At 57.3% G+C, this 24,814-nt stretch overlaps 2 protein-coding genes and 1 long non-coding RNA gene across 3 annotated transcripts; 2 read left to right on the top strand and 1 right to left on the bottom strand.

Moving 5' to 3' along the window:
* Positions 1–1,964: 1,964 nt before the first annotated feature.
* OLFM2 (olfactomedin 2) lies at positions 1,965–6,838 on the top strand. The gene is made up of 5 exons (XM_040449829.1): positions 1,965–2,133; positions 3,456–3,602; positions 4,055–4,274; positions 4,607–4,713; positions 5,691–6,838. The coding sequence occupies exons 1-5, from the start codon at positions 2,125–2,127 to the stop codon at positions 6,366–6,368; spliced, it is 1,161 nt and encodes a 386-aa protein (XP_040305763.1). The 5' UTR covers positions 1,965–2,124; the 3' UTR covers positions 6,369–6,838.
* A 3,617-nt stretch (positions 6,839–10,455) lies between these two features.
* On the bottom strand, positions 10,456–22,879 carry PIN1 (peptidylprolyl cis/trans isomerase, NIMA-interacting 1). The gene is made up of 4 exons (XM_040449830.1): positions 22,755–22,879; positions 20,517–20,729; positions 11,970–12,080; positions 10,456–11,078 (listed from the first exon to the last, which is right to left on the bottom strand). The coding sequence occupies exons 1-4, from the start codon at positions 22,810–22,812 to the stop codon at positions 10,969–10,971; spliced, it is 492 nt and encodes a 163-aa protein (XP_040305764.1). The 5' UTR covers positions 22,813–22,879; the 3' UTR covers positions 10,456–10,968.
* On the top strand, positions 14,255–20,870 carry LOC121013951 (uncharacterized). Its single transcript, XR_005782992.1, has 3 exons — positions 14,255–14,265; positions 15,475–15,477; positions 20,760–20,870. It is a non-coding gene; the product is annotated as an uncharacterized LOC121013951 (long non-coding RNA).
* Positions 22,880–24,814: the final 1,935 nt, after the last annotated feature.

The raw sequence follows: 24,814 nt of genomic DNA, 5'->3' as shown, positions 1-24,814 counted from the left end.
GGCTCCCACCTCACTCAGAGGAAAAACCAAAGTCTTCCCCACCAACCCACAGGTCCTGAAGATGCGGTCCTGCCCCCTCCCTGCTCTCACCCCCCTACTCACCACCTTTTGCACTCTGCTTCAGCCACGCCAGCCTTTTCCGTGTGCCCCGAACCTACCAGGCATGGCCGTGCCTCAGGGCCTTTGCACTTGTTCTGATCTCTGCCTGGAACCTCCTTCCTGAGATATCTGCATGGCTCATCCCTCACCGGCTTCAGGTCTTGACTCAAATGACACGTTGTTGGAGCCACCCTGACGTTGCAGATTCCCTGTATGGCACTCGTCACCCTTTAAATATTTGGCATTTACTTGCCTATTTCTGCCTTTGTCTAATGTAAGCTCCTAGAAGAGCTTTTGTGTTTGGGCATTTTGTTTACTGCTGTGTTTTCAGTATCCAGAATGGAGCCTGACACACAGTAAGAGCTTAACAAGTGTTTGGTCGAACAAAGGAGACCGTACTTCCCTGATGAAAACAAAAAGATTGGGGCTTGTGACTAAGTCTGGTATGTTCTGGTGAAACTCCAGGGGGCCTGATCTGGGAGCCACCATGTTCCATCCTGTGATCACTCACTTCTTTTCGAACGCTGTTGCTCAAACACGTCCAGATATTGATTTGAATTTGTGGTGTCAAAAGTGTCCCCTGTCCTTTCGTTTTCCCCTGGCTCACTCTGAATGTCCCTTCTCTGAGGTATCTCCTCTGAAATCCCAGCCTGACAAAGACCCCCGTTACTCCCTGCACTTTCTTTGGAGCATTGACTGCAGTGAATGGTTCCAGAAGTATCCGTGGATTTTCATGTTTGATGTCTGTTTCCTCCATCCATGGACAACGGGCCAGATATGTTTTCTTTACCCCTCTTTTCCTAGCCCTATCCCAGACCCTATGCCAGGCATAAAATAGGCACTCACTAGGTATTTTCTAATAAGTGTAGAAAATTTTGTAGTTTCCTGAAGCACATTAGCATTTCAAAGGCTCTGATAAGTCCTGCACCAAAGGAACACCTTTCACGGAGCAACGCACAAATTTATTTGATCACTGAGCACGCCTGGAAAGATTGCTAGTGTTCTGAAGGAGCATGGCTCAGGAAACACAGCCGTGCCTGATCCCTGAATTATATGAGCATCATAAATTGACCTGAAATTTATTTTTTATTTTTTTTCCGTTTTTTAAAAGAATTTTTTTGAACGTTTTTTTATTTTGTTTTTGAGACACAGAGAGAGAGAGAGAGAGACAGAGCAGGAGCGGGGGAGGGGCAAGAGAGAGAGGGAACACCAAATCCGAAGCAGGCTCCAGGCTCTGAGCAGTCAGCACAGAGCCCGACGCGGGACTCGAACTCACGGGCCGCGAGATCATGATCTGAGTGAAGTCAGACGCTTAGCCGACTGAGCCACCCAGGTGCCCCGACCTGAAGTTTAATTTAGGAGTCTGAAGTGATGCCTTCTATTCAAGGGCTTGGAAGTCTTCGTGAGGATTCTGTCACCCTCTCGCCATTACGTTATCTGGGCTTCTCAGGAGCAGGGGTGGAGGGTGGGGGTGACAACAGTATATCCAGAGTCCGTGTGTCACAGTGGGCTGGGAAAGCAGAGAGGGAGCTCCAGGTTTGGGGATCAGTACAAGTGGGTCTGCGTCCCACGACGGTTATGGAGGCAGTGCTGTGTGTATGCGAACACGTGTGCGAGGATGAATTCCTGTCTTGTGGAAGGGCTCGAATCCCACAACTCCTTGCCGCGTTCCTGAACCGCTCCCCCCCCCCCCATACCTGTCTCATCATCTGGCAAATGGGTTTCCTTGAGGAGGGATTGAGATCACATGCACCAGGCGCTCAGCACGTGGTCCAGCACATTCCAGGGCATCTGTCATTTCCCTGGGTCCCCTTTCTCCCCCAGCATGGGCCGGGGGAATCCCCTATCGGGCTCCTGCTCTCTGACCCCCCGACTTCCCTGCAGACCCTCTTCCAGAGCCCCGAGGAGGGCTGGCAGCTCTACACCTCGGCCCAGGCGCCCGACGGGAAATGCATCTGCACGGCTGTGATCCCCGCGCAGAGCACCTGCTCCCGCGATGGCCGGAGCCGGGAGCTGCGGCAGCTGATGGGGAAGGTAAGAGCAGACCGTGAAAAGCGCTCGGGTCCCACCCTGCCCTCGGCCCCCGTCCAGGTCAGCCGGGGCCAGATCCAGCCATCCAGATTGTTCAGAGCTGGTGGATAACCCGGCTGCCCTCCAGGTGGATATTTTCTTCTTTGGAGGCGAAGCTGAGCGTTGTGTGGGGAGGCAGCATCCGAGTCACCAGACTCGCCTGCTAAAAAGTGTCTTGTGTGTCCCTTGGGGAGGGGTCTCACCCTCCAACCCCAAGAGGTTTATGTGAGGTTCCATCCCCTTGTGATTGGGGCTGATACAAAACAGTCCCCATTCAACCTCCCCCGCCCCCAGGATGCTCTGATGCCCTTTAGGGACTGACTGCTGTCCCTTGATAGTATCCGGCTGAACTGCTCACTAGTCAGCTCCGATGTCAGTGTTGAAAGGGACCAGCTACCTCTCGTCATCACCCTATAGACGAGGAAGCTGAGGGTTTCGTAGAGAACGGAAGAGACCCTGGTCGGCACTGGAGTCTCCCGGCCACTGACCCTGCAGGATCCTGGCCCTGCCCGCGACACCGGAACTGCCCTCCCCGCCAGTTTGGGACATCCGTGTGGCATCCCCTGATTGTTGACGATGGCTCCAAAAACGTTCTGTGGCGTCGGGGTGGGCCTCAGGCCGTTAGGTTTCTGAGACCTTCCAAGGGTCATGTGAACAAGGGGTTCAGGAGAGTGTGTGTTGTGACAAGCAGCCAGGATCATCTCTGAGTTCACCTTAGGCAGGGAGAAGTGGGGGCTGGGGGTCCTCACTCTGGGTTAGGAGAGGCTGGGGCAAGGGAAGCTGGGAAGTACTTGCTGAGCGTCCAGTTTAGGCCAGCGCCGGGCCCCGCGGATTTAGCTGTGGACAAGCTAGACGCGGGGCCTGCCTGTGAGGACCCCACCTGAAGGAGGCAGAGGACTGGAGCTGGAGTCTGTGAGAGGAAAGGGGGCTGGTGGCCGCAGTGGGAGGACGTGAAGAGGAGGCAGGTGAGGAGGGGGGACCAGCCCGCAGGGCCTGCAGGGGAGGGTGATCCCGTGTTCCTTTCGCAAAGCCCCCTCTGGCTGCCGTGTGAAGAACTGACTGCCGGGGGCCACAGTGCAAGCAGGGAGACGGGGAGGCAGGGAGGCAGGGGAGAGAGGTGGGAGCTGACAGATCGCCTGGGTGTGTCATTGGGAGGTTGCCGGTAAGAGCAGGGGAGGCGGTTGGCTGGGTGTTTGGCCTCTGGCTCCATCAGGCCCGGTCTGTGGCATCTCAGGGGGGCGGGGAGAGCAGGAGTCTGGCTCTCCCTAACCCTCCCAAGCTCCTAGGTCCAGAACGTCTCCCAGTCCATGGAGGTCCTTGAGCTGCGGACGTACCGTGACCTCCAGTACGTGCGCAGCATGGAGACCCTCATGCGAAGCCTGGACGCACGACTCCGGGCGGCCGATGGGTCCCTCTCGGCCAAGAGCTTCCAGGTGGGTCCTTCTGGGTCAGCTCAGGAGCCGAGGAAAGAATTGGGATCAGTGCCCATTACTTCTGAGAGTAGTCATGTCTGAGGGGGACCAAGGGTAGGCTGGGATCTAGGGTCTAGTAGGGACCAAACGTCAAGAGCCAGGGGTGCATCAAAGATAAGGGGTGAGGGGGCGCCTGGGTGGCTCATTTGGTTAAGTGTCCGACTCTCGGCTCAGGACATGATCTCGTTTTGTGAGTTCGAGCCCCGCATCGGGCTCTGTGCTGATGGCGTGGAGCCTTCTTGGGATTCTCCCTCTTTTCCTCTCTGTCGCTCCCCTGCTCATGCATGTGAGCTCTCTCTCTCAAAAAAAAAAAAAAAAAAAAAAAGGCGTGAAGCTATGGGTCAAAGGTTGGGGTCAGGCCTGGGTCAAAGGTCAGGGGCTAGGATCAGTGAGGGTTCCGTGTTGGCGGGCAGGAACTGAAGGACAGGATGTCGGAGCTGCTGCCCTTGAGCTCAGTCCTGGAGCAGTACAAGGCGGACACGCGGACCATCGTGCGCCTGCGGGAGGAAGTGCGGAACCTCTCCAGCAGCCTTGCTGCCATCCAGGAGGAGATGGGCGCCTACGGCTACGAGGACTTGCAGCGGCGGGTGATGGCCCTGGAGGCCAGGCTCCATGCCTGCGCCCAGAAGCTGGGTATGCCTTGACCCTTGACTTTGACCCCTGACTTGCACGCCCAACCCTAATGCCACCCGTGTGCCCAGAAGCTGGACACGGTTTTGACCTCCAACTTCTGAACTTTGACCTTTGACCTCCCTACCCAAGGCCCAAAATAGACCCAGAAACTGGAAATGGCCCTGACTCTTGACTTCCAGTCTCTTACCCTCAACCTGACTCCATCTTGGGACCAGATTTCTGGATCCTCCCTCAGCCCTGGTCCCAGCTCTTCCTGGTTTGATCGAACCGCACCGTCCTTGCCCTGCCTCTTCTCATTCTCCACCCTCATCGGCCCTGTTCCTGCCTCCCAGGCTGTGGGAAGCTGACTGGGGTCAGCAACCCTATCACCGTTCGGGCCATGGGATCCCGCTTCGGCTCCTGGATGACCGACACGATGGCCCCCAGTGCGGACAGCCGGGTGAGTGACTGTGCCCACCCCAGGGGTCAGAGCCTGGGGAGACAGCCTGTGACCATCCACAGGTGCCCAGCAATTCCACACCAATTCTTCTCTTGTAGCCTCAAGTGTCATAAGATCTCTGGGGCCCTTGACCCTCCCCTTGACGGTCTCATAACCACCAGGTGACCAAGGGCCTTCCAGCCCTGAAAATCGCCAAGTCTGTTGACCTTTGGACTTCTGGTGGCCCCCGTGGTCACGACTGCCCATCACCTCTGACCCATTAACCGGAACCATCCATTAACTGCCCTAGTGACTGATACTGGTCACGAGGTGGCCACTGAGTGTCCCGGATGAGAGGTGGTGAACAGCCAGTGCCTCACGATGATCACTGGCCTCCCAGGGATTATGAGGTCCAACCAAGGGGTTAGGAGGTTGGGATGGGGAATCACACTTGGATGTGCATCCCGCTGCCACTAATTCTTAGAGAGCCTTGGGCAGGTTCCTTAAGGTCTCTGAGCCTCGATTTCCTTATCTTCCAAATGGTCGTGATGCCGTTGGCATTAAGGGTTTTAAAGTGCTTATTAGCCCAGCAGTCTGCCCCAGGGAGGGCCATCTCGTGGCTACAGGGGTTGCCCACCGGCAGTGAGCGCAACTGACCTCATCACCCGAGGGCTGTCCGGTAACCGCTCACCATCCCGTCTCCGATGACCGGTGAATTCCTGGGCCCCGAGAGTCACCAGGGGCTGCAACTTCCCCTGATCCTTAGGTAGCAAACACCATCCACTCGGTGTCTGTCTTAAGACCGGTGGCGGGTCCCGACCGAACGATCCCGCTACTGGGGCCCTGAGGGGTCATGAAGGGTCACCGGACATCCCACGGCTGACTGATGGCCACTCAGCGACTGCTGATCCCTAATGACCGTGGGTGGTTCCCGTGTGGTTGCTGGGGCCTTCGGGTCCCTGGCGGTGGTCCCACAGCGACCAGCGGCTCTCTCGTAGGTCTGGTACATGGATGGCTACTACAAGGGCCGGCGGGTCCTGGAGTTCCGCACTCTGGGAGACTTCATCAAAGGCCAGAACTTTATCCAGCACCTGCTGCCCCAGCCGTGGGCGGGCACGGGCCACGTGGTATACAACGGCTCCCTGTTCTACAACAAGTACCAGAGCAACGTGGTGGTCAAGTACCACTTCCGCTCGCGCTCCGTGCTGGTGCAGAGGAGCCTCCCGGGGGCCGGCTACAACAACACCTTCCCCTACTCCTGGGGCGGCTTCTCGGACATGGACTTCATGGTGGACGAGAGCGGGCTCTGGGCCGTCTACACCACCAACCAGAACGCGGGCAACATCGTGGTCAGCCGGCTGGACCCGCACACCCTCGAGGTCGTGCGGTCCTGGGACACCGGCTACCCCAAGCGCAGCGCTGGCGAGGCCTTCATGATCTGTGGCGTGCTCTACGTGACCAACTCCCACCTGGCCGGGGCCAAGGTCTACTTCGCCTACTTCACCAACACGTCCAGTTACGAGTACACGGACGTGCCCTTCCACAACCAGTACTCCCACATCTCCATGCTGGATTACAACCCCCGGGAGCGGGCCCTCTACACCTGGAACAACGGCCACCAGGTGCTCTACAACGTCACCCTCTTCCACGTCATCAGCACCGCCGGGGACCCCTAGGGCCCACGGCGGCTCAGGCTGCCACACGAGGGCCGGGGCCCTTCTACCCCACCCGTGTCCCCCTTACTCTGTCTCCGGCCTGCCCTCGCTCTCCCCTGTCCCGTACGTTTTTTCCTCTCCCTCCCATTTGGCCGGGCTTTCGTTCTCTGCCTCCCCGTTTCTCTTAGTGCATTCTGTCTGTGTCTTTTCTCCTTTGTTGGTCTCGAATTTTGATCCTTCACTCTTTCTGCCTTTTTATTAGTGTCCGTCTCTTTTCATTGATCTGACTCTCCAGTTCTTTCCCTGTCTGCCTCTCTGTCTCTCTCTTCCTTCTTCCCCTCCCTCCGTGTTTCCCACTCCTTCCCCACTCCCTCACTCCATGCCCTGCCTCCCTGCCCCCCACTAAGAGTTGAGTGCATGGATCGGTTTCTTTTTTTATTTACACTCGTTCTTTCCGGGTTGCTGGAATAAACGGGACCTTTGACATTTGATGCTTTCTTTGCTCTGTGTGTCCAGACGGGGCAGAGGAGGCCAGGTGGAGGGAGGCTCAGCCCGAGCCTGGAGACCCATCCCAGCTGGGCCCCCCTGTGTCCCATGCCACAAGCTGTCCCAAGCCCAGCCTCGGGGTGCGGCAGGAGGGGGGCACGGCTGGGCGAGCCCTTTGGGAAGATGAGCGAAGAGACCCCCATCCAAAGTTGCTTTGTTCAAAAACAATTTGTTTCAAAGCAATTTGATTCAAACAACCGAGAATTCTATCACAAAGATGAAAACAGGCCTCAGATGAATATTCTCCATCACTGGTTTTGCATCACTGAGCCATCTGGCAACTTTTTAAGTGTGTGTGTGTGTGTGAGAGAGAGAGAGAGAGGGAGAGAGATTTTTTTTTTAACAATTTGGCTGCTTTTAAGAATTTGGGTATGAGAGAGTGGGACACAATAGTATTTTTCCTTTTCTCTTTTTGCTTTGTGATTTCAAAATCCTTTTACATGAGTTGCACCTGTTCCTAGTTCACTGAAAAAAAGAAACAGCCTGAAGGCGCACTGGGTACCTTCAGCCGACACACCCACACCCTACACCTGGAGCCCATTTACCTGGAGGGGGCTGGGGTAGCGATGGGCCTAGAGCTCCCGGAGGGAAGGCTGGGAAAAGCTAGGAAGTATGGGAGGCAGGAAGGGGCATGAGAGGGAGTTGAAGAGGTCGGAGAAGCAGAGGCCCGTTCCTGAGGAGCCTTGGTAATGTGACGGGGGGGGGGGTGCTGGGGGGGTTGTTGGGGGGTGGCGTGCACAGAAGGGAAAGAACAGATGAAGGCTCTATTTTAGCCAGACCCCTGGTGGCCGAGGTGAGACAGACTGCAGGAGAGGGTAGAGTCACCTCTGGGGCGGGTGATCGGGGAACAAAGGTCGTGCTGACCACCACCCCACGTTCGCCCCACCACACGGCCCCCACTGAAGCCAGGGAGGAATATTACGCAAAGAGCCCCCACAGGCCTAGATCCCAGCCCACCGGGCCCATGGAGGAGGCGAAACCGCTCTTCTGGGAGCTACCCCCCACCCCCATCTCTAATTAATGACCTCTGATTAAATCATCTCCGCTCCATGCTGCCATCTCGGGGAACTCGGGACACAGGGCCATGCTGCGAATGAAACCAATGAATAATAAATGGGACTGCCTAATGCACTCATTTAAAACCAATTTTTAAAGAAATCTTCAAGAAAAGCAATTAATTTCCATTTAAATTGACAAGTTTGACATTGAAAAAGAACTGATTCCCAGATAAGCCCACGGAGAGGCGCTTTGTACCTGCTTTAAAAAAAAAAAACAAAAAAAAAAAACCACAGGGCTGGGACACTTAGGTCCCCTGAGCCCCCGCCCCCATACATTGATTTGGAGGCAAATCCCCCAGATAGCTCACAGTGGGGGCGGGCAGAAGTTCATTGGTCTCTCCAACTCCCAAAGTAAGGTTGGGATTGAGGGCTGCTGAGTCTCGGTCCCAAACACACACAAACCTGGAACCGGGCACAGAGTACCGGGCGGGCCGTGGGTGTCCGTCCCGTCGGTACGCCTGTCCTCCGAGTGATGCCCAGAGCGCCTGGTGCCCTAAGCGCCCTCTCCCCCCGTCACACAGAGGCAGGCCCCAGCACTCCTGACGCTTGTCTGTAGCTTTTGTGCCGACCAAGGTAGGGCAGGAGAGGAATACCCCTCCTCCCCAGACCAGGCCAGGATCTGCGTGCCTTAGGCTGCTGCCGCCAACTCTGGCTTTCCCCCTCCGGACGTGTGCCTGGCCACCCTGGAGAAGCTTCGCAGCCCATCTCGTGGCAGAGCCCGCGTCACCCCGAGTTGAGGTGACCTACTCCGGCCCTGCCGCGTGGCCACAGAAGCCCGAGCTGGTGCCTGTGGCAGGAGAGTGGAAACCACCCCCGTCCCCAGGGCATTTGGGGCGGGGAAATGCCCGACTAAAGGGCCAGGAGGGACGAATGCACCTTCGTCGTCCCCAGAAGGCCTGGGATTTACAGCCCCACCTCCAGGCAGGAGGCAGCGGGTGGGAATGTGCAGCAGGTGAGGGGAGCCACAGCCCGACACTGAGCCGACTCCGGGCACGTTTACTTAACAGCCATATTCTTTTGTTTGGACAAAGGGAGGAGGAGGTCCACGGAGGGGAGTGGTCACATCCAGTCAGGGGGACTCCCAGTGTCACCCAGGACACACACCTAGGGATAACTAGAGTCACATGGCCACACACACACACACACACACACACACACGCCCAAAGTGACAGAGAATGCCACAAAGACCATTTCCCTGCCAACCCCACCCAGGAAAACACCTCACACTCCCCAGCGGCGTCTCAACCCCCTCTCCACACCCTCCCCCCCGCCCCGCCCTCTTTCCTGCCCCTTCCCAGAGGCTCTGCTGTCTCGGTGGGGTGGGGGTGGGGGTGGGGGGGTGAGCCCCCCGGGACCCCACAGAATTGTTGGTGCAAACGAGGGACGGGCTGCTGCCTGCCTCGTGGCCCCCGCAGGCGATGTTAAGATTCTGCTTGGAGGTGCAGCCAGCCCGCCGGCTCCCCCCACAGCCTGCCAGAGCTGAGAGGAAACCCATTAAACCTTCCTAATGACACTGGCAGGCAGTGAGCAGAGAGCGATCGCTCCAGAAACCAGCCAGATGGGAGTTGGCCCAGGTGACTGTTTATGAGACAGTCTCGGGGGCCTCCCTTGGGGTCAGTAGGGCTGGGCAGGCCTTTATTTTGCTCAGGTCCCCGAGCCCTGCTAGCCTGCCATCCCCCACCCCCCCCCCACCCCCGATCCGGACTGGTTCCCATTAACTGAGGGGGCAGAGTGGGTGAAACCCACAAACCCCCTGAATGAACTGGGCCCCCAGCCTAGGCCCTGGCACAGGGGCAGCTGTGAGGTGACGGAAACCAGGGGGGCCACACCCGCAGGCCACCGGGCAGGTGCGTCCAGCTGATGTGCCACAGGGATCCCCTCTGCTCCCAAGACAGGCTTTTACCCAGGGTCCAGTCCAGGGACGCCCTCCTCCAGAGGGCCGGGCGGGATGCCCGCTCTCAGAGGTGCCTGGCGGTGGCCCTTCTCCCTTCTCGCCGGTTCCGTGTTGCTAAGGTAACAACATCTGAGGAGGAGGCAGGACCCAGGAACAACCTGCCAGAAGCATTTGTGGTAACAGGGAAGCAGGCATCAGGGTGCTGGATGTAATCTGTTCTATTTAGGAGCGGCCTGTGGAGGGTATGGAGGTGTGTGTGTGTGTGTGTGTGTGTGTGTGGAGGGCACCCGGCGCAGTGGGGGCGGGAGGCTTCAGTCTGGCTCTCCAAGGATCCCCTGCAGATCCCCAGCTCCACCTGGGTCTGCCGCATGCAGAGATGCGGGGCCAGTGCACTGCTCTTGCCTTCTAGAACATTCTTGGACACCCGAGTTCGAGGACCACTGGCGCTGACTGGTGTCTTCCCTGCTAGGAGCCCCCGGGGCCCGGGATGAAGAGGAGCTTCTCAAGGAGGAAATGCAGCTTGGACACTAGGGACGGCGGAACAGGACTGCCACTCCGACAGCTGCCCCCTCGCCTCAGCGAGGACGGAACGAGACACAGGACAGCAGAGCAGTGGTTCCAAGTTTAATGGAGGGCAAGGGGGTGCTGCACTGATGCTCAGCGAGGCCCCAAGGCGGCTGGGCGGCCCGGGCCCCAAGTGGAGCATGTGCTTTTTGCAATTGAATAGAGGAACATAGCATAACCAGAAACAACCGGGGGCCTCCTGCCCCCATCCTGGACTTGGGTCGGGGGACGCAGGGGGCAGCTCAGCTGACTAGGCCTTCTCTTTGGGACGGGTCACCCCCACCCCTTCTGTCTGGGAGCCTCCCCACGCAGCCGCCCTTCTGAAGTCAATTCCTAAAGGGGAGAGGAGTCTGGCAGGGACAGCCCCAACTGGGGGCAGAGAGGGAGCCCCCAGTGGTGAAGAGCTCCCCCACCCCCGGCCATTTTGGGAACAATAAATACTGTGACATTAGCAGGGAGGGGCACCTGGTGGCCAGCAGGGAGCAGCAGGGTCCGTGGGCCCAGCCACCCGTCTAGCCGCGCCCTACCCTGCAGGCCGGGCCTGGGCCACCCACACCCCTCACTCTGTGCGCAGGATGATGTGGATGCCGGAATCCGTGAACACGGGCCCGCTCATCTCCCCCGTCCGCAGTGCAAAGGAGGCGTCTTCAAATGGCTTCTGCATCTGACCTGGGGAAGCGTGAGGGATGGGGCGTGGGGGTCAAGACATGGCCGCGGGCCACGACCGGGCAGGGCGGGCAGATGGGGCTCCCACCTGCGCCGAGCCTCCTGCTCATCCATCACGCGGTTTACGGCCCTGTCACTGTGGGGCGGCAGGGCCATTAAGAAGCCCCAGGAAGCCTGAGGACAGCATGAAGGATGGCAGGCAGAGGTGCTGCTGTGCACTTAGAGACCCATTTCAGTGATGAACTCACCTCCCTGGGCCCCCCGATCCCAGCCCCCGCCACATCATCTGTCCTGCCTGCCTCGGCTCACAGCCCCTTGCCGACACCGCCCCCCCTCCCGCCTCACCCCATCTCTGGCCGGGCCCTGATGCTCTGCAGACCCCAGTATGGAGGGGGAGAGGAGGAACAGGAGGGGGTGGTGGCTGATCTCTCCTCTGTTCCTCCCGTTGCACTGCCTGAGCCAGACAGGCCTAAAGCCAGGGCTGCTACCCTCCCCTCACCCTCCTCCCTTCTCTCCTGCTGTCCCCACTCCTGAAGGTGGTGTTGGGAGGGGCATTCTAGGGGACAGGCCCTGGGGCGCTCAGGGGACTCAGCCCTATACCCCCAACAGGAGGAGAGTACCTACCTTACTGGGTCCCTGATGGGGACAACTGCACAGAGACACGCAGACCGACCCCCCCACCCCAGGACTGAAGGACACCAGGCAGGAGGCTCTGTGGCCCAGCCACCCCCAAGCAGGGCAACCACTGAAGCTTGAGGGATTGTGCTGCCACCTGGTGGAGCCTCAAGGCTTCTGCAGCAGGGACCGCCCCACCCAACCTCTACCTGGCTAGGGGACCCCCACTGATGGGACAGAAGCCCCCCCAGAGCTCGGCAGTGCCCATTCCTTGCGCACCTCTGCTGAAGGCACCCAGGTCTCCCCTGGCCTTGGCCGAGCTGCAGTCGCTGAACTGTGAGGCCAGAGATTCAAAGTCTTCCTCTCCTGACTTGATCTTCTGGATGTAGCCTGTAGACGTACACGAAACGGGGACACACAGGGAGACGGCGCGTCAAAGGCAGGCCGGGACGAGGTGGAGGGCTCCAGATGGAGGGCGGCAGGCAACCCCTGCCCTACCTTGCACACACGCACATGTGAACACTGGCCTCACACACATCCACGAACGCCTCCCCACCCCCGACGTGTGTGCAGTCACACTGTCCAAGAAACGGTGCCTTCCACATGTGTGCACACCCTGGCCCCGCAGTGGCCTCGACAGCCATGCTGGGCTCGCCCCCATTCTTCCACCCCCGCTGTCACTTCCACCGCCTCCCCCCACAAACGGGACATGAACACAGCATGACCTCTTCCTACCCTGCACACATACATCGGGGAGGACAGCAGAAGGCTGGGCTGACATTGAAGAGAGATGCTGGGACCCAGGCTCCCTCTCCCACCCAGCCCAAGATCCCCCGGGGGCAGTGATGGGGAAACTTTCTAGAGACTTTTAGGAGAAAGGGAGGAGCCCGGGGGACCAGGCCAGCTCTGCCACAGGAGCCAGCTAACTCCTCAGCCCCTGGGCCTCAGTTGTCCAATGTATAGAAAGCGGGATGAAGGTCCAGGCTGCTCACTGGCGCATTGTGAAGAGACCACAAGGCAGCTTAGGTGAGACACGTGTTGTTCACGTCGACTATGGCCCCAGAGGTGGCTGACACAGTTCCCCCAGCTGCCCCTAAAGGATGTGTTGGTACCAGGCATTGGATTCACCCTCTATGGGGTGCGAACTGTCCCCACTGGGCGCCGATTCTCCCTGCGGGGAGAGGGAGGCCGGGGGCAGCACAGCGCACCTGGGTGACTCACGTGTGGGGTGCAGAGCGCGCGGAAGGACTGTGTGTGCACCGTGGGGAGGAGCCCCCAGTCGCTCTGGAGTCCAGGCAGGAGCTCCTGCAGCCAGAAGCCATCCCTTCCTCCCCTAAATGCCTCCCTCCTGCTCCAACCAGCTGGCCTGGCACATGAGTGAGTGTTCCTGCTAGTCTGGTCCCTGCATCACCATCACCCCCCACCCCACCGCGGGTGCAGCCACTGGGCGGGGCCCCCAGGACATCCAGCCCCAGACCACCAGAATGGCCCTTCACCTTGAGCTGCTCCCACGTGGCTTCCCTGACAGCTACTCTCCTGGGGACATTCCACACACCCACCCAGCCCACACCGCCGGTGAGGATCACCCTGTCCTACCTGCCAGTGCGTTTCTGAACACCACCGTGACACTCCCTCCACTGATCCTGTCTGAGCGCCAGAGACACTGCTGATTAATCTCTCTCTCATGCACTGAAGCCCAGAGACCCAGGCAGGGCCATCTGCCTGACGCTGAGCTAGCGCAGACTTTGCGAGGACCACGACCAAAACACGCAGCCGTGACCACACACGTATCATTCCATCTTGCTGCACGTCAAGGCAGCAGCCGATGTCCTGGAACCTGATCTGCCTGGCTGCTTCCACGGCTGTCCCCACCACCCTGCCTGTCCCGTGTTCCTGTCACTCTTGTCATGTCCTGACCATCCCTTTGCCTCTGAACCATTAGCCACTTTCCAGCAGGCCACAGCGACACACAGCACGGTGCCCGGCACGGAGACCTTGACAAGTGTCACTTGCTGTCACAATTCTCCCTTCTGTGAGGGCTGTGCATCCCAGTGAGAACGCTACCCCTATTTCTGTCCGATCTGCCCATCCCTGGTCTCCCTTGCCCGCACGTCTCAGTCTGGTCCGGCCGTCAGTGTGGTACGCTGCCTGGTCAGAAAGGCTCGCCGAGGTCACACAAGCCCCACCCCCTGTAGGCTGTGGTGGCCTCTGCCTGTACCGCCCTGGTGTGGTCGAACACGTCCCTGGGGCGGCTAGGGGGCCCCCCTGTGCCAGCTGCGTCCATCCGTGATCCAAGCTGAACCGGACATCACGAACACAGGCCGCCTCCTCCATTCCCTGGACTTCTGCTTATGGTTCCTTGCCTCACCTGGGCAGCCTCAAGATTCTGCCTCCTGTCCTTTCTGTGTGGACCCTAATACGCTGGCCGGAGAATCCTGAGCGCGGTGCTCCCCGCTGTACCTGCCTGCCTCCGGGAAGCGTAACTGTCCGCACAGGCCCCGCACCTGCAGGGCCAGGCCCAGCCCCCCAGCCCAGGGCGAGCCCCTCCTTGCCACATCCTCCGGCAGCTGGGGCCGTGAGTCAGCAGGGATCCCTGAGACTAGACGGCCTGGCCAAGGTACACATACACTGAAAGCAGCCTAAAAATCTAATAAAAGCCAAGCTTTTACCCGCCACCATTCACAGCACCCAAATCTTTCCCTGGCCAGCCAACTCTCAGAAAACATTCTGCTTGGACAGGAGCCTTAAGTGACTTAAAAACAAAACAAAACAAAACAAAACAAAACAGGGGCGCCTGGGAGGCTCTGTCGGTTAAGTGTCCGACTTCAGCTCAGGTCATGATCTCACGGTCCGTGAGTTCGAGCCCCGCGTCGGGCTCTGTGCTGACAGCTCGGAGCCTGGTGCCTGCTTCGGATTCTGTGTCTCCCTCTCTGTCTCTGCTCCTCCCCTGCTCGTGCTCTGTCTTTCACAATAAGTAAATGTTAAACAAAAAAATCAAAAACAAAACACTCCTTTCCAATCTCCCCTTTCTAGAAGTTGACCTTCAGGAGTCTGGCCCACAAGCCAAGATGCGAGGGAACCCTCAGAACCCTGTGCATCCCCTCAGCTCAGTATTACCCCATCCCCCATGACGCCCCTCCCAGTCCTGCCCTGCCCCAGCACCTCAAGGCCTTTGCTTAATGGTCTCCTCCTGTCTGCTGTCCTCTGGCCTCACTGAGGAGCCTTTCCTAAGACCCCCACTGCATGAGGAAGCCTCCGTGCATTTACCAATGTCCTGTCTGTGGTCTGTCAGTCACCTCATAGTGAGAGGGCAGGGCTGGGTTGGCCTTGCTCACTGCTGGGTTCCCAGTTCCCAGCTCTGTGCACAGAACAGGTGCTAATGCTGAAGAAATTCATGAATAAATGAGACAGAAACAGGCCACGGGGAAGGAGGGAGAGGGTTCCCCCTCAGCTCTTCAGGCAGAAATGCTGGAACCTCATGTCTTTTTTTGTGCATCTCAGATCCAAATGCTCAAGAGAGGGTGAAAAGGAAACCCTCCCCTGCCCACCTGGCAATGCCCTGGCCTAACCTGCCCACATCAACACCCCTCACCAAGACAGCACCCATCCAAAGGGGCTCCAGTTGAGAGCGAGGCAGACCCAGGGGCAGCCTCTCAAGGACCTCCCAGTCTGGAGTGGGGAACTTCCACCTGCTTCAGGAAGGGCAGATCAGGAGCCCCGGAAACTGTGTGCACGACAGCAGGGCACCTGTCGCTGCTGACAGATCACGGGCTGGCCGGCTCAGTGCGTCTCCGAGGCTAAGGAGGGTAAACTCTGGACCCCAACTGTTGCATTCAGACCTCAGCTCTTCCCATCCTGAGCTCTATGACCCTCTGTGGGGGTGACTGCCTCTCGAAGCCTTACTTGCCTGGCCTGTAAAATGGGCTGATTATAGCAGCTCCCACCAGAAGGGCTACCAGGGGGGTAGTTACTGCTGGAACAGTGGCTGGGGTGAAACAAGCCTGACAGTTACTACTTGTCAGTCCATATGTCAGGGACTGAATTGTGTTCCCCCAAATTCATATGTTGAAGCTTCAACCCCCAATGTGACTGTATTTGGAGATGGGCCTTCATGCAAGTAATTAAGGTTAAATGAAGTCATAGGGGAGGCCCCTGATCCCATAGGATTAGTATCCTTATAAGAAGAGACACCAGAGAGCTCCATCTCTCTCTCCACACGTGCACACACCAAGGAAAGGCCACATGAGCGCGCGGCGAGAAGGCAGTTGTCTCCAAGCCAGGAAGAGTCTTTGCCAGAAACTGGATTGGTCAGAACCTTCATCTCAGGGGTGCCTGGGCGGCTCAGTCAGTTGAGTGTCTGATTTCAGCTCAGGTCATGATCTCACAGTTTGTGGGTTCCAGCCCCGCATTGGGCTCTGTGCTGACAGCTTAGAGCCCGGAGCCTGCTTCAAATTCTGTGTCTCCCTCTCTCTCTGCTAACGCTCTTTCTCAAAAATAAACAAACATTGGGGCACCTGGGTGGCTCAGTCGGTTGGGCGTCCGACTTCGGCTCAGGTCATGATCTCGCAGTCCGTGAGTTTGAGCCCCGCATCGGGCTCTGTGCTGACAGCTCAGAGCCTGGAGCCTGTTTTGGATTCTGTGTCTCCCTCTCTCTCTGACCTTCCCCCGTTCATGCTCTGTCTCTGTCTCAAAAATGAATAAATGTTAAAAAAAAATTTAATTAAAAAAAATAAACAAACATTAAAAAAAAAAAAGAAAAAGAAAGAACCTTCGTCCCAGACTTCCAGCCCCAGAACTATGGCAAATAAATACCTAGTCTGTGGTATTCTGTTACAACACCCCGAGCTAATACACTATAATCATTTAGGTGAAAGTGAGTGAATAATGGGGTGGCCTCTGACTCTAAAAAGGTTCAGGGACAAACTAGGGAAGGGGCCTGGACAGAGAAAAAGGTGACAGGATTAGGTCTGCTGTCCCAAAAGACCCAAGATCCAGAAGGAGGAGCCCAGAGAGGCCAGAGACCCAGCCTGAAGCCAGCACCCACCCCACACCTAACTAATCCATTACCCAGTCCTCCTGATTCTGCCTTCTCAACTCTCCAGAATCTGCTCCCCTTACCCCTCCCTGGCACGTGAGGTCACACTGCTCGGAGCTGCAGGGCCCCCAGGCCATCCATGCAGGTACATGCAGCCAGCCCCTGCTAATACTCCTGAGTCACTGACCTTGTGTGGGGACACTAGGTCAAAGGTGCTCACTGACCCTCAGACCCCGGGTGTGAGTATGTTTGAGGGGACTGCTGCTCACACCGGGGCCTCCCTGGGACCCTCAGGGACAGGGAGCAGGTGGAGAGGGCTTCTCCACAGCCCGGCCTCCTTACACAAGGACACTGGCAATGACAGGCAGCTGGTCCTCAGATCCCTGACAGGGCCTGGCCGTAGCCCAGCAGCTGCAGTGGAGCCGACCCTGGGAAAAGGTGCCTCAGCAGAAAATGCGGACACTGGTTTTACTGCGGGCAGCCCGTCCCCTTGGGGCAGTGGGGGAGCGCCGGATCTAAATGGCTACTAATGAGAATCAACCCCAAATCCTGATCTCCTGATCACCTGGACCGAGCCCAGGACGCAGGGAACATCCACCTTCACGAAGAGAAAACCGGGCCCCGACACCCCAAGCTTGCTGGCATGGCACACCCGAGCGTCTGGTTACGAAGCGCACCGCGGCCTGGGCCATCTCACTGCGCTCTCCTAACGACCCCCCGGGAGCCTGTCCCAGCCCCGCTCCAAGACGCCGAGTCAGCAGGCCAGGGTCACCGGAGGGTCTGCACGCTGAGCGCACCAGGCTCCCAAGCCCCTGCCCAGACCTCCGCGCCCGGCCACGCGTGCCCGAGTGATGGGGGTCGTGTGGGGACAGCAAGCGCCAGGCACAGAGCCCAGTGCTCTGCTGGGCAGTCAGCTGCCGGCCCCTGGATCTCAGGCCATCCTGTCTCCATTCTACAGATGATGCAGCTGAGGCTCAGAGAATAAAGACACTTGCTCAAGGCCTCACAGCTGGCACCAGGCTCCATCTCCGTGTGACTCTGGGACGGGCCACACTGCTTCTGACCTTACCCTACTCCCACCCAACTAATCCGTTATCCAGTCCTCCTGATTCTGCCTTCTCAACTCTCCAGAATCTGCTCCCCTCACCGCTCCCTGGCCCAGCAGGTCACACTGCTTGGAGCTGCAGGGCCCCCAGGCCAACCGCGCAGGTACGTGCAGCCAGCCCCTGCTAACACCCCCGAGTCTGCGCCAACTTAAGGTTAGGCCCCAGAGCCCGGCTACTTCCTGGGAGCACCTCCCAGTTACCCCTTCGCCAAGGCCTAAGCTGACCTCAGCACCCCCCCCCCCCCCCGCTCCCACCACAGTATCAGCCCACCAGGCACACACTCGTCCCTCCTGGAGATGGGGAGGCACCCTCACCTGCCCCTCCCAGGCAGTCCCCAGGGTGTGACAGCCTTCCTTCCAAGCTGCGCTCAGATCTCCCCGTGCCCACCTGCCTCAGCCTCCTGCCATCTCTCACCAGGATCGTCCCAAGGGTCTCCTTCTCTGGCCTGGGTGCTCTGCTGAACCTGGACCCTCTCGCAGTTGCCCCCAACAGCTCTTCCTCGGGCTCCTCAGATTTCAGGAGTCCCTTTCCGGACTGCGCCCCTACCCGAGTCCCCTCCGCCAGTGGTGGCACCTCCTGTCACTCGATCTCCAAAGGCCTATTACCTCTTGCCCACTCTCGTGGCTCCAAAAGCCTCAGGACAGGGACCATTTGAGCTGGGAGGACTCGAGAAGTCCCCTCGTGATTCTCTGGGCTTTCCCCACCTACTTCCTCTGCTTCCCCTGAGGTGGGCAGACCCCCCCTCGTCGCTCACTGCTAGACCCAACCAGCTGGGCTCCGGGCACCCCCGGCCTCCCCGGCCCTTCACCCTCCAGCCACACAGCTCTCTCCTGAAAGCAAAGCGTCACAGGCCCAGCCCCCAGGCACATGGAGCCGTGTGTTTCCTGCCGTCTCCAGAAAGGACCCAAACTCTTCAACTCATTCAGAGCCCTCCTCAACCTGGCTGGGACATGCCCTTGAAGGGTCTTTCCCCAGAGTCCTGGCTACAGCCTTGCCCTAGGCCTTTACTTCTGCCATTTCCTCTGCTAGGAATCCTTCTCGCTTCCCGCTGCTTCCTGAAACAATGCTGTGAGCAGGGACTCTAGGCCAGGCTGTGTGTTGAACGCTGGGAATATGGTGGGAAGAAAGCCAGTCCCTGCCTTCACGGAGCTCAGTCCAGATTCTGTGCATGAACTCTGCTCCTCTCTATAATGCTGAGGTAGGAGGCTCACAGGGGCCATGCACGGATCGTGCTAGACACCGTGGGGGGGGGGGGGGTGGTGCGTGGGTTTGGGTAAGTAATATCCTATAGGCCAAATACTGGGATGGGATAGTAAAACAGCCAATACTGACCAAGTGTGCACTTGGGCAGGCCTGGGCTAATAACAACCACCCTAATGACCGCCAGCAACTAGAGAACATTTCCTGGACACCAGGAACTGTTATTCGGGCTTTACTGCATTAGGTCAGAGTGCTCACAACTACCCTAGGAGATAGGTTCAATGGTCAAAATACTCATTTTACAAGTCAAAAGACAGGTTCAGAGATGTTAAGTAACTTTCTCAAAGTCACAGAGCCAGGGCTGGGGCAGAGCCAGATGGGAACCCGGGCTGTCTGGGTATATGGGGTAAGAGCAGCCCAGGAGGGGTCTGGGGTCTGCGGTGGCAGAGCCTGGATGGATGATAAAACCACACGCGAGATCCAGACTGGCACCACCCAAAAGAGCTTGCCATAAGGATAGAAATGTTTTCTATCTGCGCTAAGATGGCAGCCGCTGGCCACATGTGGCTACTGAACACCTGAAGTACAGCTAGTATGAGGAATAGTCTCTAATATTAGTTTTAATTAATTTAAGTGAAAACAGCCTTGTGTAGGGAGTGGTGGCCATACCCAGCAGTTCTGCACCAGGGTTTACAACTTATGGCCCCTAATGAGCTAAGTTCTGCTTTTGTAAATAAAGTTTTATTGGCACATACACAGCCGTTTGTTTACATATTATCTCAAGCTGCTATCAGTTACAAAGCAGAGCCGTATGCCTATAAAACCTAAACTATTTATTACCTGACCTTTTAAGAGAAAGTCTGTCTGCTCACTACTGCTTAGACCATGGAGGAACCATGGAACAGAGACAGGAACAGCTTCTTCTCTCAGGGCAGAATTAATTAACTGAAGTCTGCTAGCAAGTTCTAAGCTGCTACCTTTCCAATCTCTCTCCTGACCCACCCACATATGTGTCCCAGAACCCTGATCGATGACATTACCAGCAACAATAACTCCCACTGGCCAAGGGCCCACCGTGCACCAAACACTCTCACCTCACTGAATCCTCACCATGGGCCTCAGAGGCAGGTGTGTGACAGTGCCCATTTTACAGAGGTGAAAACTGAGTCTCAAAGGAGGTTGCACAAGTCCCCCAAGGTCACAGAGCTTATGGGGCATGGCTACCATCTGAACCCGGGTCTGCCAGCCACCAAGGCTGGGCCCTCCCTTCCTAACCTGGCTCACCCTCCCAATGCCAGAGAGAAAGAAAAAGGAGAGACAGATGGGTGGGCGAGGCTCAGGTCGGGTACAGGCACTTCTGTGTCAGCCAACGCTGACGGCTGAATTAGCTGGGGTGATTTCCACAAGGCCAGCTCTGGCCCCCAAGGAGCGGAGACCCCTCCACACCCCCCCCCCTCCACACAACCCGTTTCCAGCCCTGCTCACCATTAATCAGCTCCAGGGCCTCCTCCTTGGTCCTGGTGATCTTCTCCTGCCGCCAGGACGAGGGCCGCCGTGACTGGCTGTGCTTGACGAGCAGGTGTGAGCATCGGACCCTGGTGGGCTCGCCCTGTCCATTTTTGCCGCCACTGCTGCTGTTGCCACTCGGCCGCTCCCACTGGCTGGCATTAGTGATGTGATTAAAGTAGTACACCCTGCCTGGAGTGGGGGGGGGGGGGAGGAATTCAGTCACAGGACGCCACCCTGAGGCCAAGATAAGGGACTGGCCGATGGGATGCCTTCATGCAGCAAATCCACTGTGTCCTACGCCACGTGCCACTGGCCCCTCAGGGAGCTAACATTCTAGGTGGGGGCAGAGAGGCACCAGACAAGCGAATAAGACAACATCACAACTTTAGTTATTGGTAACTTCAAGGAGGAAAATAACCCAGGGTGACAGAAGAGAGGAAGCCAGGGGGACACGGAGCAGATCGGAGCACGTACTCGGCAGCCAGACTGCCTGTCCAAATATGGCTCTGTCACTCGCTGGATGAACTCCCCTCCCCGGGCCTCCACGTTCTCAACGCATAAAATGGAGACACCGGTACCCGCCTGTCGGGCTGTTCGAAGGGAATGAGTTCGCATCTGTAACATGCTCAGGATAGTGGCCGGTACACCCGAAGAGTGTGATAGCTATAACCTCCATTTTAGAGACGACAAAAACGAGGCCTCCCTTTCCCCATCTTTGGTAACGCTTCCTGAGTATAAACTCTGCTCCAGGAACACCGGGTTGGAGGCAGGAATTACACCCAGGGTGTCAAACACAAAAGGTCTCTTCTTAATCCGTACTCGGTGCACAGTGCTGCACAACTAGGGACCAGCATGGCTGGGGGCCAGACATTACCCAGGGCCTGAGGAGCATGAAGGAGTGAAGGCTGCAAAGAAGAAGACTGAAGTAGGACCCAGTAGAGCCCAGGCACCATTCCGGGGGCTGACATTTTGCCTGGGCTGCGTGGACAACTTGCACCCTGCACCATGAAGAGCTGAATGTCACCCCTGAGGAAGACCATCAGGGAGGGAGGGGGCAGGCAGAAAAGGCAAGAGAGGGGGCCCAGAACTGGGCCGAGCATCAGATTCATCACGAGGTTGCAGCCACAGAGCGGGGCTGGAGCAGGCTGGGTGAGAGCGGAGCCACTGACCGACTCTAAAACCTTGGCAACGGCCTCTATCCCCCCGAACCTTGGTTTTCTCATCTGAAAAGAGGGAGTGAAGCAAAAGAATAAGGACATAACTTCATGGGGTTAATGTGGAGAATAGTGATGATACACGTGAAGCGGTCACCAGAGTGCCTGGCATTCAATTAACAGAAATAACTGTGACTGCAGTTTTTATGGGTTATGGAGGCGGTGCAGTGAAATGCTGGGCCTGATCCTCAGGAGTTTGCGGTGACAAGGGCAGGGGGCTCTGCAGTCAGACTGACTGGGTTCTAATCTAGCCCCTGCCCCCCTGGAATGAATGACCTTGGGTGAGTTCCTTAAGTTCCCGACCTCAGTTTCCTCACCTGCAAAATGGGGATAGTAACTACCTACCTCCTACAGTTGTGGTCATTCAGAGAGCGAGAGAGAGAACACACTTAAAACACCTGGCACAATGCTGGACGGTGAGATGAACGCGCCCTGTTATTGATATTATTATTGTGGATAAGCCTGAAATCGAGCTCCCAGCACAGGGACCATCCTGAGGCAGAACACCACCGAGAGGATATCGCAGACTCAGCATTAGGTGGGGATGGCAGGAATAGGCTGTGCACCCGAGGCCGAGCACCACCCTGGAGCCACGCCCTGGGCATGGGGTTGGGGTGTCCTTCCCCAGGAGTGTCCCCCGGGCCCAGCGGGGTGCACAGGCGTTCCCCGGGGACGTCAGGTGCATTAGGCCAAAAGGTGTCAGCCGGATGGGCAGGGCTAGGGCCATCACCCGGGGGACTGCTGCGGAATCACAGGCCCTTTACCCCCCCGGCAGCGCGCAGGGTCTCTCCGGGCCCGCCCCTTGCCTCAGTTTCCTCCGGCATCCCCGCTCCAGAGGTTCGCAGCCCCCACGGGGCGGGCCCGGGCCGTTACCCTGGGAAGACGCGAAGAAGCCAAGACCCCACGGGAATCGGGCGGCGGCGCTGCGCCCGAGGGGCGAGCTCGAGCCCTGCTTCCGCGGGCCCGCGCGGCCCCGCCCCAGCCCCGACCCCCGCGGCACCTGAGCTGCGGCTCATGCGCTTCTCCCAGCCGGGCGGCAGCTTCTCTTCGTCCGCCATCTTCCCTCCTGCCGCAGCGCCCGCTCCGCCTCCGCCGCACCGCCTACGCCGCCCGCGCCCACCCACCGCCGCCGCCGATTGGCTCGGAGCTCCTCGCATCGGGGCCTGGCGACGATGCTCATTGGGCACCGCAACAGTCCGGAGAGGTGTTCTGGCCTCCTATTGGGTAGCACCAAGACTGGGCGGATCCTCTCCTCATTTTACCTGGGTCCCGCCCCCGTACGGCCTCACCCCGGTCCCGCCCCCTTCCTCACTCGGCCCCTAACTGGTAGAGAAGGGAAAGGAGCCCGTCCTTCTCAACGCCCTTTGGCGAGCTACAAAGAAGTCCCGACCCCATCTTTTGCGTCCTTCTCCACAGGCCCCATCCGATTGGTCCCTGCGTCAGTATCCCGCCTTCCGAAACCGTTCCCGCAACCCCCCATGCGGAAGTGCCTGGGTGGTTTGGGGGTGACGGCAGCCCACGAGGTATTTGAAAGAGTTGGTGCTGCCTTAGTTGTTGCCATAGCGACGTAGTCGCCTTGGTGATGAGCCGCGAAGAGCCCAGAAGCCTAAATTTGGCTCCTCCATCCTCCCTCTACCCACCTGTTTTCTCCAGATGTCCAAAGCTATCTTCCCACCTCTCTCTCTCTCTTTTTTTTTTGGGGGGGGGGGGGCAAGGCTAACCCTGTCCGATGCCACTGACCCAAACATCTTCTACTTCCTTTGGAACCTACTTTACTTAGGTCCTTGCCTCTCAGTCTGGCTCTTGCCTCTGTCCTGGGTGACTGGTGGGTGTTGGCATTACCACTTAGCTAGGGACACAGGAGGACCCGCCGATAGGAGGATGGTGAGCTCGGTTTGAATCCATTTAAAGTTAAGTGTGCACCTGTGGGACACTGAGGAGGTGCCTGAGGACGGGCTGGAGACAGATATGAGAGGCACAGACCCCAACAGGGAAGAGTACGATGATAGTTCATCTGGAACTAGACCCATGTGACCATTAAAAAGAATGGGGCGCAGTGATATGAAATACAGGGAAATATGTCTACAAGGAATCTGAGACAGGATGTAGTAGGTTAAGAGCATTAAGGGGCTAGATTACTTTGGTTCAAAGCCCAGCCCTCCATTTGCTATGACCTTGAACAAATTACTTAACCTCTGTGCTTCAGCTTCTCCATATCAAATGAGGATGAGAAATAATATTTATCAGGGGTGCCTGGGCGGTTCAGTCGGTTAAGCATCCAACTTGATTTTGGCTCAGGTCATGATCTCATGGCTCATGGAATTGAACCCCACGTCTGGCTCTACAATGAGCATGGAGTCTACCTAAAAATCTGTCTCTCTCAAAAAAGGAGATGATTTTCAACTTAGTGCAGAGTTGCAAAAATAGCGTAGATTTTTCATATACTCTTTACCCAGCCATCTCTTATATTAACATCTTACATAATAATACAACAGAGGTAGGGCACCTGACTGGCTTAGTCGATGGAGCATGTGACTCTTGCTCTTGGGGTCATGAATTCAAACCCCACATTGTGTGTAGAGTTTGCTTAAAAATAAAATCTTAAAAAAAGTAAATAATGAAAACAGAGATCACCAGGGGTGATTTTGTTCCCCAGGGGACATTTGACAAGGTCTTAAGACATTTGGGGTTGTCACAAATGGTAGGGAGGGAGATGCTACTGGCATTTCGTAGGTAGAAGCCAAGGATGTTGTTTAACATTCTACAAGGCACAGCATCCTCAACAAAGAATTATCCAGCCCCAATGTCAATTGTGCCAAAGCTGAGAAACCCTGCCTTAGAATAATGATCAAACATTTGTAAATACAATTGGAAATCAACATTAGTACAATACCATTAATTAAACTAAACTCTAGAAAAGAATTTCCCCAGCTTTCCCAGGATCCACATTGTCATGTCTCCTTAGTTTCCTCCAGTACATAACATGTAGGTCTTTTCTTGTCTTTCATGACCTTTGATACTTTCAAAAAGCAGAATGTCCCTCATTCTGATATTTTGTGG

The sequence above is a fragment of the Herpailurus yagouaroundi genome, unplaced genomic scaffold (genome assembly GCF_014898765.1).
Source record: "Herpailurus yagouaroundi ecotype Mexico unplaced genomic scaffold, PumYag 200, whole genome shotgun sequence".
NCBI lineage: Eukaryota > Metazoa > Chordata > Mammalia > Carnivora > Felidae > Herpailurus > Herpailurus yagouaroundi.
This window is presented reverse-complemented; position numbering and strand designations above follow the sequence as displayed.